Source organism: Sorex araneus, chromosome 4 (genome assembly GCF_027595985.1).
Source record: "Sorex araneus isolate mSorAra2 chromosome 4, mSorAra2.pri, whole genome shotgun sequence".
Taxonomy (NCBI): Eukaryota; Metazoa; Chordata; class Mammalia; order Eulipotyphla; family Soricidae; genus Sorex; species Sorex araneus.
Genome location: NC_073305.1, coordinates 171,001,085 through 171,019,671, shown reverse-complemented (window position 1 = coordinate 171,019,671; position 18,587 = coordinate 171,001,085). Strand labels below are relative to the sequence as shown.

The following is an 18,587-nucleotide window of genomic DNA, read 5'->3' as shown; positions in this document are numbered from 1 at the left end:
GCATGTGGCTGACCCGTGTTTGATCCCTGGCTTCCCCAAAAACACCACCAGGAGTGGTGTTTGCAGGGAACATCTGGTTCCCCTAACACCACCAGGAGTAATTCCTGAGTGCAGAGCTAAAGAAGCAACCTTGAGCATCACTGGGTGTGCTCCCAACCAAAATAATTCATCTCACATGACAGTTATCCATCACTTTTATATAAGAAAAGCCTTATATAAGGCTTTTCTTTATATAAGGTCTATATCTTTGGTCTTCTATAAGACCAAAATGATAGTCACCTTTTTAAAAAATAAAGTCCTCTTTCCAGTTCACCGCATTTACAACAAAGCAGAAAGCTTCCTTTCCTTTTCTTCTCCAGTCATGCACTGTCTTACTTTTAGTGTAAATATTCATGCATCAACAAGCATTGGCAAATACAGAAATAAATAAATGACTTACTGTTAACTCTTGAAGGTTTTTTTCCAGATCAGTGGATGATTTTGTTTGCACAGCATTCTCAGCCTTTGATAACCAACAAATGACCTCACTTAGTCTTCTTCTATATTCCATCACCTGTTTACTCTCACCTTTTAGCCTAGAGAAGTATATCATTGAAAATTAGTGAGAAAGAATTTTCAGCTATGCATATTGTATACTTCTTTTAGATACCCTGACTAAACACATCAAAAATAAATGATTCTTAATAATTTTTAGTACTTTCAAAATGGAGTAATAGCATTTTATGCATTCTAAAATATCAAAAATTACTTGAATTCTTGTTTCATTACATTCAAAATATTGCTACTAAAGAATGTGACCTTCTTTCATAATGAGAAATTACATAGAAATGCGTATATTGCTTCAAGCTCTTCACCACAGTCCAGTGTAATGGACTTAAAACTAAACCATGGAAATGTCTTTATCTAAAGTAAAAAGGAAAAAGACATAATTCTCTCTGAGCACTCCATGGAGACAGAAAGCCATCATTATGTGACATATTATTCACAGTAGATGGCAACTATTACTCTCCTTATTCAAAGGAAAGGATATGAACAAGGCAAGATACTGAGGATTGGACATTATTATAAGTATTAGGAAAAATAAGAGAAAAGTAAGAATTTGGTTAGCTCATTAAAATAAGTGTTAAATCTGAAGATAGCTCTGAGTTATAAAAAGAGATCTAGAGAAAAACAAAATATTCATCTGAATACAAAAAGAATTGCCATAATGATATTTATAATATTATAAGAACTATATAAACCATATGTCAAAAGTGTATAATTACATCTCATATGAAAAACCAGATCATGTTTTGGTTTGGTTTTTATGTTGTAGCCCACACCCTGCAATGTTCAGGGGTTACTCCAGGATCTGTGCATAGGAACTACTACTTGTGAGCTGAGGGGACCATATGGTTCCAGGGATCACATCCGGGTGGGTTGGCCATGGTCAAGGTAAGTGCCCTACTCACTAAATAGCTCTTCATCTGGAGAACATGTATTTTTAAGAATGGGGTTTGGAAATTATTTAGAGCTTATGGTGATATCATTATTTTTAGAGATGCAGCTATTATTTGCTGGTATAAAAACAGAATGCATTGCTTTTTGGTTAATTTTATTGCAATACCTTATAGTAATTTCTATCTTTATGTTTGTGACTGTATTTTTATCACAAAGAAACTCAACCTGATGCCATATGTGTATGGGTGCATGCATGTTCAATGCTAAATGAGTTAATATTTTAAAAATGTTAATGTTAAAAACTAACATAAAATCATGTGTTTACACTTAACCATCTATTATGAGAGACTGTTGCTTCAAGATGAGACAGTAAATCAAGACAAAAATAGTACTGATAGCTTACACTACATTTGACTTAAATAACAACTTTGGAAACAACTTTCTTACTCTGAAACTATTTGTTATCCAAAAGGCAACTTGCAATTCAAATTTTCAAGGTTTCTTAATCGTGACTAATTTGATATTTTGAAAATATATCTAAAGTGAAAACTCACATTATCAACAATTTCCAACAAGACATATTTGAGTCACAAAATTTTCATCTCAAAAAGCAAAATATGATCTACATTTCAAATGTTATTCCTAAGAGTAAAACATGGCTATGAATTTATATTTAAACAGTAGCTAACAATTGCTCATTTTGGAATGACACTATAAGTTGCTGAACTGTATGAATGTTTAACTATAGGTGTTCAATACAAAGACACTGGATCTAGTAATTGAGCCAGTGCTCAATGACTTTGATAACAGCACATATCCAGAGGCTTAAGGTTACCTAATTTAAGAAAATTTACAATCTGAAGTAAATTTAAACAGAAATTTATGAAAACAATTTATACTATAAGATATAAGAAGAGAAATTCAAATCTCCTTTCTCATTCAAAAAAATGAATGAAAATATGGATTGCTTCATTGAGTTATTCTCGGAAGAAGCATCACCATATCCCATGGGGATCCATTTGCAAATATTTAGAGAGAGAAATTCTGCATTTATTGTTAAGACCATGCCAGTAGAAACATCTGTTTTCATCAGAAGATTGAGGAGTGTATTTATTTTCATACTAAAGAACTTTTGTTTTAATTGGCTTTTATTTCACACCCAGCAATGTTCAGCACTTACGCCTGGTTCTGCGCTAAAGGGTCACTCCTGGAGGGTTCAGGGGACCAGATGGGATTCGGGGAATTGAACCCAGGTCAGCCATGTGCAAGCAAATGCCCTACCTACTGTACTATTACTATCACTCTGTCCAAGCACCATAACATATACCTAAGATCCAGGGAGTCTCATATTCCAAGGTTGGCCCTGATCCTCCCAATCTTCCTCTCCATCAAACTGTTACAAATCTTTCACCTGGCTGAACCATTCCATGCCATTCACCGAGCCCGTTGTTCTACCATTTTTGCCGAAAGGAACGGCACGGAATAAACTCAAGGGAAATTGATATAATTTTCAAAATTTAGTTTCAGGATCTCTTCCTGCTAGAGTCCATTTGCTTCTGAAACTACCATGCATACAGCAAAAATATAAAGTGCTTTCTTTAACCAAATTATACTGTTTTTTTCCCCCTGACCATATTTATTTTAGTCTGAGATTCTTAGCCATAGCTGTGTTCCCAGTGCTTACGACAAAGCCCCAGAAGAACCAACCCAATCAATTTTTCTGAGTGGCAAAAAATTTTGAGTGGCAACATTTGGCAAGCACATGTATGGAGAATAAATTCTCGATTAACTAGAAGAACTAGATACTCTGAGGGTTTCCTGATGGTCAGGGCATGTGTATTTCACAAACACTCTCAACTCCTCATGCCATGCCCTTGAGAAGACATCCCAGTTCTCTTGATGTCTTCTTGGGGGAGAACAGAGAGTCAGAAAAATGGCCAGGAGCATCGCCGTGGTCTTCCCAGCTTGTCCCACACAGTGCTGAGAGATTGGGAAAGAAGAACCTCTAACCAATAAGCACAAAGAGTGTGTGCTTATTAACTTCTCCCTTCTTGAGAAGTTAGGTCACTCTTTCTCAGTGAAGCACTTCTTTCTCAGTCACAAGGGTAGAACTCAGGTTAGGAGACCTCGGGGATGGTCATTCTGAGTATTAAATGGCCAAAGTGTACATGATGTACAAACAAAAATGTGGCCTCTGTCATATGATAATATAATATCTCAACCAAAACACACAAACTTTTATCTATCTCTTACCAGAACAGACAATAACCGATGGTATTGTTCTATGAAAGAAAACCATAGGTCAAATAGTCATATTTAGATGCTGCACATTATAATACAAAACTTGATAAAACAGTCAGATTGGCTTTTAACAAAACAAAATGTGAAAACAAAATATCATCTACAGAGTTGAAATCAGTAGAAAAAAAAAAGGACTTCTTAACCCAAAGCTAATTTTAACTTCTGCTAAAAAGATTATTATTGAGTCAGATGTTTTAAGCAAATTAGAACCCATTAATCATGTACAACATCTCAGCTGTTGCAAAAATTAACTTCAAATCACTTTAAGGGCCAGAGAGATAGCACAAGGGTTAAGATGCTTGCCTTGCATGCAGCCAACCCCAATTTGTTCCCTAGTACCACATCTGGTCCCTTAAGCCCCACGAGGAGAGATCCCCAAATACAGAACCTGAGCACACCGGATGTGTCACAACCCCCCCCAAAAAGAATGTTAACACCTGGTACCACACATGGTTCCCTGAAAACCACCAGTTGTGATCCCTGAGCAAGGAGACAGGAATACACCCTGAACACTGCCAATTATAGCCTGGAAACAAAAACAACAAATAAGCAAAAAAAAAAGCCCACAAATCATTTACAAATGACATCACAGAGGCCAGAGAGATAGTACAGGGTTAAAACCCTTGCTTTGCGTGCTGTTCACCACTGCTCAGCCTCTGGCTCCAGCACTGCAGGCAGTCCCTAAAGCACAGCCGGGAGGTACCTCGAAGCAGAGTCAGGACTGAGCCCTGAGCATCTCTAGGTGTGGCCCAAAGCATCCCTTCCCCCCAGCAAAATGACACCACATTATAAAACTACATTACACTATACAAAGTAATCTGTGTAACACTGATTACATATTCATTGGTAATCAAATATCCTCACCCAGAGATACCCTAATAAAATCTGGGGGCACTGTATGATAATCTGACACAAAAATCAACAATGCAACATGCTATATTTTATATTGCTTAGATGAAGAAATGTTCTTACTTGCAAGGCACCAATATACACTTATATATATGTATGTATGTATATACACACATATATATGAGAGAGAGAAAGAGTATACCCTTTGGCCATCTGACATTAAAGATGAGGCTCAATTCTTTCAAGTTCTGCCACTGCCACATGATAAGCATAATGACTGTTTTACATAACAGATAAAAGTAAGAGGAGTCTGGGACCGGGTCAGAGGATTGCGTAGACGCTTTGATGAAGAAGCCTGGATTAGATTCTAGGCAGGGCATGGCCACCCAAGGATGACTGGGCAGAACCCAGCTCTGAGCTGTGAGTAGCTTTTGAGCACCACTGGATATGGCCCAAGAGAAAAAACAAAAACAACAAGGAATAAAGGCCCTTTTCACATGTGTGATAATATTTGAGCAGGAAAAAAAAACCCACAGATAAGAGCCAGTGCCCTGAAAATAGGGCTGGGGGAGAGTGATAGTACAGTGGGGAGGGCAATTGCCTTGCGCAGGGCTGACCTGGGTTCAGTTCCCAATACACGGTCCACTGAGCATCCCTAGAATGATCCCTGAGCTTAGAGCCAGAAATAAGCCTTGAGCACAGGCAAGGATGACCCTCGAAACTCTCCAAAATAAATTAAAAAACAAAAATACATAGAACTGGCAGCAGAGTTCTTAAATGTGAGTAAAACCCTGATTGCAAAATCACATGATAAACAAACTTTGCTTTCCTCCAACTGCACATTAACAGGACCTGCCTAAAACATCTTTCCCCACACCCTCACATTCTACCGACTAAGTCACCTGGGCCTCCGATCCTTCACGTCTGCAACGACAGCCGTCCAGCGCAGGTTTAAACCCGCCAGCTTGTCCTTCAAGAAGCTTCCATCTGTGGGGGGGAGCTTCTGTACAATACTGTCTCCCGTTCTGTTCAGAGCTGCAAAACTGGGCTGGTGGCTGCTGATTCCCTCTTCCAGCTCCTGTTAAGAGATTAATTCCACCCCTAAATTAAACTGTTCAGATGCAGCCAACCCACCCAGGAACCACAGCGTCAGTCTAAAATGTCAGAGAATCAAAGCCCTGCAAGGATATTCCATGTTTGCACAGAAGGCATTTTCAGACACCTCGATGGTATTTCTATGAACACACGAAACGGAATCTTCAAAGTCTAACCCCCTTTCATGAATGTCATCAAACAAAACACAGTGAAAGAGGATAGACTAATAATGAAAAATAAATAACTGCTATTTACATTGAAGCATGAGCAGCCATCACGTTTGATTTAGGTGAACTGTTAAGTTTAGCTTCCTTCAAACATACAACTGAAAGGGTCTCTTAAGAAAACCATTAACTCTCGTACACCCTACACCCTATTAAATTATTAGTAAACCTCCATGTACATTTTACTGAGTTAGTGTTTCTCTGCTCTGCACATTTTCAGGCAAAGGATTAAAACACCATATCAGTAAGTGAAACTGAAGCACTAACTATAACACTAGAAATAAGAAGAGGCATTAACGAGGTATTAAAAGCATAAATTGTTTATGTAAAATATATTTTAAAAATTTAATATGTGATAAGTAGAAATTTTAGTTGCTTCTGATACTGATTTTAAAGACCTATCATTATGAGAACTGATTTAGACACTGTGAGAGATTTCTAAGACCAAATTAGACTTACATGAGCAGCTGCCCTGACATAACTCAAGAATAATTTTCGTTTATGAAAATTATCAATGCTACAAAGAAAATAAAATGTCTAAGAGTGTTACGGTACAGAAATCAGAAGGGAGGCATATATATATGTATATATGTATATATATACGTATATATATATCATTAGGCACAGTATATATCGTTCTGTCCTTATTAAATGCTTAAAATAAATTATTCTATTTAAAAAATATGCTTATCAATCTTAATTGACAGGTATTTTTTGTTTATAGTTTTGAAAATCCTGATGTGAAAATATAAGTAATATTTTTTTCATAAATCTTGGAAAACTAAAACCTCAGTCTGGATCAGAAATTCACAGATTGTCTACATTCCTAAAAAAATGTGTATACTGGGACCCTCTATCTGGAGTGTGCCTGCAATGCCCCTTTTTCAGCAGATCCCTCCTGCTTTGCAGAGTGCTCACCTGCTGGTGTCTCCTGGCTTTCTCTAGGTCCAGGGCCCCATCCGGAGCAGATGACTCAGCCAATAACTCCTCGGCGTCTGTGACCCACTGCACAAGGTCATTAAGGTCACAATGGAACTGTCTGCATTCTTCCACTGCCCTCTCGAAACAACTAGAAGACAAAAAAAAATAAAACAGCTTTTCCAAAGTTCCCGGGACAGTCTCAAAGCAATGCTTCTGAGAAGGGGAATTCAAATCTCATCACACTGAAGGGCCCAAACAAGTGAGTCCACAGCGCACAGCCCCACATCACCTGTCTGCACGGTGGATCACGGCTAATGATTCCTCTTAAAGAACAATCACACCCAGGCCAGAGCACTCTGCACCCCTAAACATCTCCCAGCTCCAACTCACACATTTCCACGTACAAACTGGGTCGCGTCCGCACGAAGACAAGTGTCTTTGCTTTGATTTGTTGGAGGCATATTACCCAAATCAACTCTCAGCATTTCTAACTGCATAAAAGTTTAAAAAGTGATTAATTACTTTGTATTCTCTTAGGAATAAAACCATGGTGATTGACGTCAAAAATACTTGGTTCCATGTAGAGCAAAACCTCAAAGACTGAAACGCTTCACAATTTATTAGTACTCTATTATCCCTGTGCACCCCACAGACCCCGAATTCAAATGTCAAAATCCTAAAATCTATGGACTCTTTTTGTTTGTATTTGAAGCACACCAGCAGTGCTCAGGGCTTACTCTGAGTTTTGTGCTCAGGAAGCCCTACAGAGTGCCAGGGAGCAAATGTGTGGTGGTTGTGCAAGGCAAGTGACCTACCCACTGTACTACTGCTCTAGACCAAAACTCGAAGCTCTTTTTTATGTTTTTGTTTTGGTGCTCAGGGTTTATTCCTGTCTCTGAGCTCAGGGACCTTTCCTGGTGGGCTTGGGGACCATATAGGGTGCCAGGGATTGAACCGGGGTTGACTTCGTGAAAGGCAAGAAGCCTAACAGAGGTACTATCTCTCTAGGCCCCCTGAGATCCTAAACTCTCCATGTGAGGGTATCTAGAAATAAGACACTAAAGACATAATGATGGTTAAGTGGGGTCTACATTGATATGCCACAGAATTAGTGTCGGAAAAGAAAAGTATGCATACCAGGTTCTCCCTCTCCCTCTCTCTCTCTCTCTCTCTCTCTCTCTCTCTCTCTCTCTCTCTCTCTCTCTCTCTCTCTCTCTCTGTCTCTCTCTCTTCTCTCTCTCCTCTCTCCTCCCTTTCTCTTTCTCTCTCTCACTCTGAGTACATATAAGTATACATGTGTATATGTGCAAGAATACAGAAAGTGATTTAAAGCCAAAAAGGCAGCTGCTTTGCCTCTTCAGAAGGCAGTGATATGCCTCTGCAGAAACTAACTTCTTAGGATTGTTAAGACAGTACAGCACATAAGGTGTTGACTTGCATAAGTCAACCTGGTCCATTCCCTGGTATGACAGATGGATGCCTGAGATCTGGCAATAGTGATCCTTGAGCACAAAGTGTTGCGTTAGCCCTGAGAACAGCCAGATGTAGCAGAAAAGGAAGGCAGGAAGGAAGACAGGAAGGAAGGAAGGAAGGAAGGAAGGAAGGAAGGAAGGAAGGAAGGAAGGAAGGAAGGAAGGAAGGAAGGAAGGAAGGAAGGAAGGAAGGAAGGAAGGAAGGAAGGAAGGAAGGAAAGAAGGAAGGAAGGAGGGAGGGATAAATTTTAGATATAGCTTGATTATAAAATCTGAGCAAAAATTCGACAAAATTATTTCTAAGATATGCAAAATTCACCTACTTAATCTCACAATGAAAAGTTAACTTAAACACATAGGAAGGGAAAAAAGAAGAGATAATATAATAAAATTAAATCAAATTAAAATTTGATGGGTGAAAAAACATTGACATAAAAAGTTGTGAAAATTAAGGAATAAAATATGAACTGTTAAAATATGCTAAGTATATAAAAAAAGCTTTTGTATGTTAATAAATAGTAGCACAATAGAAAAAAATTAAAAAGTTATAAAATTTGACAGAAGAAAGAACACTGAAACCAACAACATGCATTTTAAATATTCATGTTGATATTTATCTCATTAGTGATCAAATAAATCAAAATAAAATTAGGACCGAATCCATCAGAATAAAATGGGTCAAGGACTAGAGAGATAATAAAGCAGGCAAGTTGCTCGCCTTGGATGCAGCTGACCCAGGTTCGATCCCTGGCACCATACAGGGTTCCCGTGGCTCACCGGGAATGATCCCTGAGCAGAGAGCCAGCAGTATGTCCTGAGCAACACTGAGGGTAGCCCAAAACCACCGCACCAAAAAAGTTAAAACTGGTCAAGACTGAAATTTATTGAATCCTTTCAATAAGAATCTTTCCTATACTGTAGCAGGTTTGAATAACCAATTTTGTTGTGCAAACCAGTCTGAAAGTGTTATTTTTTAACTTTACTTGTTAAATTTAGTCTTCGCCCTATCATCAAATCCAATTAAGTAACTGAAAGTATGCCTAAAATAAAGATGTATAAAGATGTACATGAAGGGATAGTCTCTAAATGGACAATCTCAAAAAATTCAGACATACAAAAGAGCCCCCCAAAAAATTAACTATTACTCTCTTGAGGAGAATTTCATCATGTCAGAAACACATGCAGTGGGGTGGAGTGACAGTACAGCAGGTAGGGCATTTGCCTTGCATGAGGCTCACTTGGGTTCAGCCCATGGCACTCTAGGTGGTCCCTGGAGCCCACCTGGTGCAATATCCTTAGTCCAGAGTCAGGAGCAGGCCCTGGGCACTGCCAGATGTGACCCAAGAACAAACAGACAAAAAATCCACAAGCAGTGGGCTGGAGATGGAAGTTCAGCCGCAGAGAGCCCTGGCTTGCACCTGAGGCCCTCGGTGAGATCCCCGGATGCCTGGCCGTGTTCTACATCGTCCAACGCCATCTCTGGCACTGCCACTGTGACTGTCAGCTTGGCATCCCGTGTGAGCCCCATTACACTGCAGCTACTGAGAAGACCACTGCAGCCAAAGGTGACTTCCGCAAACACCACCTCCAGACTGTGACCCCTGGTGAGCCCCACCACCAGGGAGGCAAGGGCCAGTGTCACAATGGAGAACGAAAGGGAAAGGAGAACGAAAGGGAGAGAAGGAGGAACATGAGGGCTACAATGAAAGATGAAGAATATGGTGCCCAGTTTTTGCATCTAGGTCTGTGAGATTTCCCAGTGAGTCTGTGGTTAACTTTCTTCTTCTAGGGTTTTATTTATCATCTTAGATCTCTTTCCACTATCTACACAGCTAGAGGCAAAAAACTTATTAGCTTTTATTTCTACCTAGTAAAAAAACTTACGAAAGTGTAGGGGGAAAGAGGCACCAAAAGATTTTGTTTAAATAAGAGTTATTAAAAAGGGGGTTTTGTATTATAATAAAAATTCCAATTAAATGGTGTTGTCTCTGTTCTTGATTCATATTAATCAAATATATGGAAAACTTGATCATTCATGAAACCCTCTTTAATATTTTAAAGGAATACATACACTATTAAAAATAAAAGGTACTTCATTTCATTAGTAAGCTATTAGAATATTATGTTGTGGTGGTCATCTATAAGTCATAGGATTCCCCTTTCTCTAAAGAAATATACCTTAACAAAATTAAATGAATAGTCTATACAAACATGTGAAATATGTTGCCATTAATCATGAATATGACCTTCCTCACAGCTTATGATTTTATAGGCCTTATTAAAATATTAATTCTTTCAATTTCTACATACCCTTTACGATCATCGAACAATCTATTAACTCGATCCCACTTTGCATTCAACTGAGTAAGTGAATCCCGGATCTCGATAGCTTCAGGCCCAGAAGCTTCAAGGATAACATCTGGTTGTTTTTCATGAATTACTGCAATCTGCTCTCCAAGTTTGTCCAGTTGGTCTTTGATAGTCTACAATTACAATGTCATACAGCCATAAAAGCCAGCAAAGAAATGGATAAAAGAAGTTACAGTTGACCAAGTGTTTATGCTGTATATAACTCATTTAACTATAATGAGTCAATAATTACCACTAATCAAAACTGGAAATTTTAGGAGTCAGAAAGATTGGACAGCAGGTAGGGCATCTGCCTTGTGTGCAGTGAATCCGCACACAATTATGGTCCCTGTCACCAATTATGGTCCCTGCAGAGCCAGGAGTAAGCCCTGAGCACAGAAAGGTATGAAAAAAAGCAAGTGAAAAATCAAAACCAACTGAAAAAACAAAATTTTAGAAAAATAAATACTCTGTATTGGCCTAAGCATGATAAATGAAACATAATAGCCAAGTGGCAAACAAAATAATTTTCAGATATTCAACATGGCTTTTGTACAAGACAAATGAAAAGCTTTAATAACATTCTATGAAAGTATAAGGTAACTGAAGTGGAGCTATTTTTTAAATAGTTAATAATACTAATATCAACAGCAAAAATGAGCTGCCAAAATATCAGAAACTTTATAATGACTCTTTAAAGAAATGAAATAAAATTATATGAAAAAGTCTTCATGGTACTCAGTAGTTCTTTAGATGAACTAAACACTTTCAGACCGAAATAAACTTACAGTTCACCTGCTATTCTATATGGCAGCAATTGGCTAATCTTAGGTCATTACACAGGCATTTTAAAAAAGGGAAATTTTTCATCAAATGACAATCAGGTTTATATGAAAGGAAGATGGCTTGTGCCTGTGATGAATAGTAAAGGTGTCTGATATCACAAAGAGTGAATAAGTGTGCACAATTAAAAATCCATCTTGTAAATTTTGGGGATTTTGCATTTTAAGGAATTTGGGGGTCACAAAGGTAAATCATCTAAAATGCATGGTAACAAATTTTCCTAACTTGAGTTCTACACTCAATGGAACTATTCAAATATAATGCCTGGAGGTTTACCTTCAAAGAATCTTCCTGAAAAGAGAAATCTTCATAGACAGCAGTGCTGAACTCTGGAGTATTAAGTGATAATTCCACATCATCCACAGAAAATAAAACTTTGTTAATTTCAACCAGATAATCTGCAGGGAGAAGTGATGATCTCATTCCAGAACCAAGCTGACCTGTTTTCTTCAGCTGAATGGGAATTACCTATCAAAACATTAAAAATAATAATAAGGCACATCTCTTTAAACATTTGCACAACAAATAATAGCAAGAAAATTCAGTACCATGAAAAACATTTTTTAAAAAGTTTTAAACGTTTTATATTTTAGGACTGCACTGTTACTGAAACCCTAAACAGTCTCTATTCCAATTTTTTATTTGTAAACCTGCTGTTAAACAGCATAATGGATCACTAGTCCTTCAGGAGTTCGAGTATTTGACTCCAAAATAGCTACGATTTAATAAATGCCTTCTACCACTTGCCAAATGCCAATGTGAATTAATGAAAAAGTATGCCATCGTCTGGGATTTCATTAGATTACTACCTAAAAATAACATCACTCTGTAAATTCACAGATGACATAAATTTATAAATCCATCTTCATCGAGTTAGTAATCCTGAAAATTTCTAAATGAAACTAAGACTCAAGACTAAAAATCACTGAACAAAAAATGATATTTAAGTTAGAGATCGATATGTATTTGTCTCCTAAAATTCAATAAACCACAACTTTCACCAACTGATGAGAGCTCTGGATAGTCATATTAAAAGCTACAGATCCCATAACTTTATCCACAGGTAATATTTATATTAAAATTGAAGTGAATAATTATAAGTGATCCAAGGAGTCAGTCATGTTTGGCACTAACATTAGCTTCATCATCCTAATGTCACATGTTCCAAATGTAGTCTGAAAGCACTTCTAGACATTTACCCTTATGTTTAAAATGGCAAATTATACTTTTAAAATAAATATTCTTCTTTTCAGATTCTAAGTTTAAGTAAGCCAGTGCTTCAATGGTTGCAAAAGTAATTCATTTCCTTAAAGAGACAAAAGAGGGGCTGGAGCGATATCACAGCAGGTAGGGCGTTTGCCTTGCACACGGCCGATCCTGCTTCGATTCCCAGCATCCCATATGGTCCCCTGAGCACCGCCAGGGGTAATTCCTGAGAACATGAGCCAGAAATAACCCCTGTGCAACGCTGGGTGTGACCCAAGAAGCAGAAAAAAAAAGAGTGACGAAAGAAAAAGAAGCCACTGAATATTCACAGGTTAACAATTACGTCAAAAAACTAAAATACGTGAGGCTGGAGCAATACTATACTGTGTAGGGCACTTGTCTTCACCTGAGCATTTGCCTTGCGCCTGCCATTTTTCGTCCCCGGCAACATATACGGTCCACCAAGCAACACCAGGAGCACAATGCCAGGAGTAAGCCCTGAGCAGTGCTAGGTGTGCCCCCACACCCTCCCTCCAAAATAAAAGCACTGCACTGTAGCACTGTCATTCCACTGTTCACCGATTTGCTCGAGCGGGCACCAGTAACATCGCCACTTCGAGACTTGTTGTTACTGTTTTTGGGATGTCAAATACACCATGGCTAGCTAGCCAGGCTCTGCTGTGGGGGCGAGATACTCTCGGTAGCTTGCTGGGCTCTCAGAGAGGGACAGAGGAATCGAACCCGAGTCGGCCGCATGCAAGGCAAATGCCCCACCTGCTGTGCTATCGCTCCAGCCTTCCATAAAATACAATTTAGAAGCTCCAATCTATTAAACAAGGTCTTGGTAAGAAATCTGTTTCTTCAAGACAAAGGAAAAAAATAAAGGCTACAGACATTCAACACTTTGGTATGTATTTGTAGGACCCTTGACATTGTGAAGACTCTGCTCATCAGCATCATTATTATGCCAGATTTTTTAAAAATTTGCATTCATGAATAATTAGAGTCACTATTAAGCCTTAACAAGAACTCCCAGGCCAGGAATCCTTCAGAAATCAATTCCATCAGAGATGGTCCTTCTGCAAAGCTGTGTGAACTTGGAGACTTCAGAGGAAATGGGGCAGGTCAGCAGATAATGTAAATAGAAAGTTCTAAGTTTTCTTTTTTAAATCAAGTTCACCAACTCTTTCTTTCACTATATGTGCTAAAAATATTGCAATATTTTCTGAAGCCTCATACTCTGTGAAATCAGCAGGGCAGTTCAAGATTCAAATGTATGCTTTCCATGTTCCCAGAATAGATTTTATCCCAAGAGTGATCAATCAAAATGTCTTGGGAGAAAAACAAGTGTCCTTAAGATATGACCCAGACTTTCTTTTTGCTTACGTTTATTTTTTTAAGAATTCTTCAAGAACACAGAAAAAGAGGTAAACTACAAAATCATACTAAAACTAAGGGACATAGTTCTGTCACCTAGCAAACTAAATTTCAAAAAGAGAAAAAAACATATTAAATCAATACTTTTTAAACATTTTCTATGTTTTATTTTATTTTTCTTTTTGGGTCACACCCAGCAATGCTCAGGGGTTACTCCTGGCTTTGCACTCAGGAATTACTCCTGGCAGTGCTTGGGGGACCATATGGGATGCCGGGGATCGAACCCAGGTCGGCCGCGTGCAAGGCAAACGCCCTACCCGCTGTGCTATCACTCCGGCCCTTTTCTATGTTTTATTAAGAGGGAAGTAGAAGTGAAAATAATTGAATGTTCAACAAATCTCAAAAAAATAAGGATTTTTGGATTCCCAAAAAGACTGAAAAATTTATTTTACAAATTTGGGAACTGATACTTAAAAAAAAAAACCAACATCGAAAGAACCTTCAGATATCAAATACAGACATGAAGGAGGAAGTGACTCTTGAAAGGGTCTGATCCCTTTCAGCCTAAAGTTGAATACAGTATCAGAAATTCTGAGAAGTTTCTCCAGCAATGTTTCTGCTTCTGCTTCTGTTGTTTTTGAGTCCTGCCCTTTTCCCAAACATAAATCTATCTAAAACACACAAAGAAAGGAGAGAGGATATTTTCATCATTTTGCTTTGTCCATGAATGTAAAGCAGAATATCTGAATATCAACAACTCAGTTATCTAGCCGACACCTACCTTAGTTTTGTTATATCTTGTGTGCAACAGTAATAACTGCAAACGGATCTTCTCTTTTTTACTATCCTCCATTGGTTGGTGCAACAGGTGCTCTCCTCTCTGAAGAACTTCCTCAATCTGGGCTCTCTCCTCATCCATCTGAGGTTTGAAAAGAAAACATTTATTTGAAAGAAAAAGAAATCCATGAGATCACTTACAAACAGTTGCTATTTGTGTTATTCTGAATGGCATGTAGTCAAAAAGTTCGTGTCTGGGCTTAAAAAAAATATTTCATGTTTAAAGTTAAAATATCTCACAAAGAATGCTAGCTTAGCACACCTTGGATAGCCCTAAGAAAATAACTTTAACCAAAAGGCGTGTCTTGAGACTGGAGGGAGTGTACAGCGGAGAAGGCACTTTCTTTGCATGCAGCCAACCCAGATTTGGTTCCTGGAACCAACCCCAGCACCACCAGGTGCGGTCAAATAACAATAACATATAAAAAAGTGTGTCTCTTTCTTTTTTTCAGCCATTACATATATTTTTTGTCAAGTTTTATCTTGACAGTCTGAGAAAATCTCATAGGTCTAAAATCTATCATGTTCTATTGTAGCACTGTAGCACTGTCAATTTGCTCTAGTGGGCATCAGCTGTTCATCAATTTGCTCTAGTGGGCACCAGTAACGTCTCCATTGTAAGACTTGTTGTTACTGTTTTGGGCATATTGAATATGCCGCGGGTAGCTTGCCAGGCTCTGCCGTGCGGGCAGGATACTCTCAGTAGCTTGCCGGGCTCTCTAAAAGGGATGAAGGCATTGAACCTGGGTTGGCCACGTGCAAGGCAAATGCCCTACCTGCTATGCTATCACTCCAGTCCATCACGTTCTATTATCTTGGGCAAACATCATCAATGTAAGAATACAACAGAGAAGAAAAGTAAGAATACTGAGACAAGGATCATGGTTTTGGAAATCTTGAACCAACCTTTTCCTCTTCATCACCAGGCTCCATGCACTTCTCCACAACTTTCAACATACTGTCTATGTCTGTTTCTAACTTTTCCAAGTCATAGAAAGGTACACCTGCTTCAAAGTTTTCCACTCTGGTCAGACGTTGGTATGATAATGGTTCCTGGCCAATCAGCAACTGCAGAAAAAACAGAAGTCTTTGAAAAGAATATTCTTACTTGACTTTCCATCATTAAATCAAAGCGATGCAGTGTCAAGCGATGAACTGAAATGTATCTAAACTGTTATTTCATTCAAAGAAAAAATGATTAGAACTGAAGAATAATTACTATCACAAAGGAAGAAAGTCAAAGCACACAAAAACGAAGTTAAGGCAAAATTTTTGTTAGGTTTTCTTTAAGGTGTGAATAACCAAGGTGTGTCCATATCTATAAAAATAAGTTTGATCTATTATAACTAAATAAACTAAAGCAGAGTTAGATAAAATTTACTTTTAGCAAAAAAGTAGATAGTTCCACCACAGTACTCTCTAGAGCTTATGTGTTAATATGCCCTGTACTTAGTATGCCTGGGAACTAGCTGATTATTTTTTTGGTCATAATATCATTAAATGAAAGTACCTTTGTATACTAACATATAAGTCATGAGAAGGCAACAATAAAAATGTCCTGTTTACTAACCTCAGAACATAAGAGTAAAAACAGAATGAAAACAATACATACACAGAAAGTTTCACTATGGTCACAAAACACTTTTTACTATTATTTTAGAAAAACTATCATTCACTGTCACTGTTACTGTCATCCCATTGCTCATCGATTTGTTCGAGTGAGCACCAGTAACTTCTCTCATTGAGAGACTTATTGTTACTGTTTTGGGCATATCCAATACGCACGGGAAGCTTGCCAGGCTCTGCCATGCAGGTGCAATACTCTTGGTAGTTTGCCGGGCTCTCTGAGAGGGGCGGAGGAATCGAACACAGGTTGGGCACGTGAAAAGTGAACGCCCAACCTGCTATCGCTCCAGCCCATTTATCATTCACTTATTATTATTTTGTTTTACATTTAAATAGCTCAAATACAGGAGAACAGAAGAAATGGAGAGATGCATGCCCTGTTCATGGACTAGGAAAAATTAACATTGATAAAGTGGCAAAACTCCCCAAAGCATTATACAGATTCAATGCAGTATCTATAAAGACACCCATGACATTTTTCAAACAAATACATCAAACAGTCCTGAAATTCATATGGCACAATAAACCTCCAGGTATAGCTAAAGCAATCCTCCGGGGAAAAGATAGTAGGCATGACCTTCCCCAGTTTCAAACTATACTACAAAGCAGTAATGATTACGCAGCATGATATTGAAATAAAGAGTGGCCTGAAGATCGACAGAATAGGATTGAATATCCTGACACAGATCACTAAATTTTTTGGTAAAGGAGCAATAAATATGAATTAGAGCCGGAAAGCCTCTTCAACAAGTGGCACTTGGAAATCTGGGCAGCTACATGCAAGAAAATAAAACTCAAAACTTTTTCTAACACCAGGAACAAAATTCAGATAAGAATGGATTAAAGATCTCAATATCAGACCTGAATCCAGATGGTACATGGAAGAAAAAGTAGGCAGAATGCTCCATAACATTGAAGCTAACAACATCTTCAAAGATGAAACACCACTGACCAAGCAAGTGGAAGCAAAGATAAACAAATGGGATTACAGTAAATGAAGAAGCTTCTGAACTGCGAAGAAAATAGTGACCAGGATAAAAAGACAACACACTAAATGGGAAAAATTATTTGCCCGGTACCCATCTGATAAGGGATTAATATCAATGATATATAAATCAGGACTGAGTCTCTTCCGCCCAGACCCCCATTTTCCAGTAGCTAGGAGGTCACACAGAAACTGCACCCGGCACGCTGTAATCCCATTAATGGCCAACATCCAGAGACTATAAAACAAAGCTCCCGGAAGAGAGCGATGCAGAGTCTCTTGCCCCCTCACCTGCCTGTCTTCACCAGGACCCCTCAGAGGGGGTGGGTTGAGCTCCAACAGCCTAACACCTCTGGAACCCAGCCACAGTCATGCTCAAGGCCCCTCTCCACAGGTTCAGATAAGCTTCACACATGAAGGAACTGGCAGAGGAACCAAGGTGTGCGAGACCCGGGGTCATATCTCCAAGCCTACTCGGATCAGGACTGGGCCTCTTCCACCCAGATCCCCCATTTTCCAGTAGCTCCCAAAAACTGCCCCCAGCGCATGTAATCCCATCAACAGCCAACACCCAGAGACTATAAAACCAAACTCCTGGAAGGGTGCAGCCACTTCACGGCTGTGCGACATCTTATAGCCTAGTTCTCCCTCTCAGAGAACGTGGCAAGCTACCAAGAATTTTCCTGCCCACATGGGAGAGCCTGGCAAGCTCCCCATGGCATATTCATATGCCAAAACCAGCAACAATGATGGGTCTTATTCTCCTAACCCTGAAAGAGCCTCTAATGCGGCACCATTGGGAAAGACAAGTAAAAAGAGGCTTCTAAAATCTCAGGGTTAGGATGAATGGAGACGTTACTGGGCCCAGTGGAGCAAATTGAGGATTACCAGATGATAGTGATAGTGATATAAAGCGCTGAAAGAACTTTACAAGAAAAAATATCCAGCCCCATCAAAAAAATGAGGAAATGGAATGAACGGAAACTTCCTCAAAAAATATAAATGGTTAAAAGGCAAATGAAAAGATGTCCTATATCACTAATCATCAGGGAGATGCAAACA

At 38.7% G+C, this 18,587-nt stretch overlaps 1 protein-coding gene across 4 annotated transcripts in view; it reads right to left on the bottom strand.

Annotated features, from left to right (window-relative positions):
• UTRN (utrophin) overlaps positions 1-18,587 on the bottom strand; it is a 585,431-nt gene that overhangs the window by 320,380 nt on the left and 246,464 nt on the right. For all 4 annotated transcript variants that reach the window (XM_055134486.1, XM_055134485.1, XM_055134487.1 and 1 more), the window contains 7 exons: positions 15,821-15,982; positions 14,859-14,996; positions 11,771-11,962; positions 10,613-10,785; positions 6,828-6,978; positions 5,493-5,668; positions 440-575 (listed from right to left, as the gene is read on the bottom strand). In XM_055134486.1, coding sequence (XP_054990461.1) covers positions 440-575; positions 5,493-5,668; positions 6,828-6,978; positions 10,613-10,785; positions 11,771-11,962; positions 14,859-14,996; positions 15,821-15,982 — 1,128 coding nt within the window. The remainder of the gene's footprint in view (positions 1-439; positions 576-5,492; positions 5,669-6,827; positions 6,979-10,612; positions 10,786-11,770; positions 11,963-14,858; positions 14,997-15,820; positions 15,983-18,587) is intronic.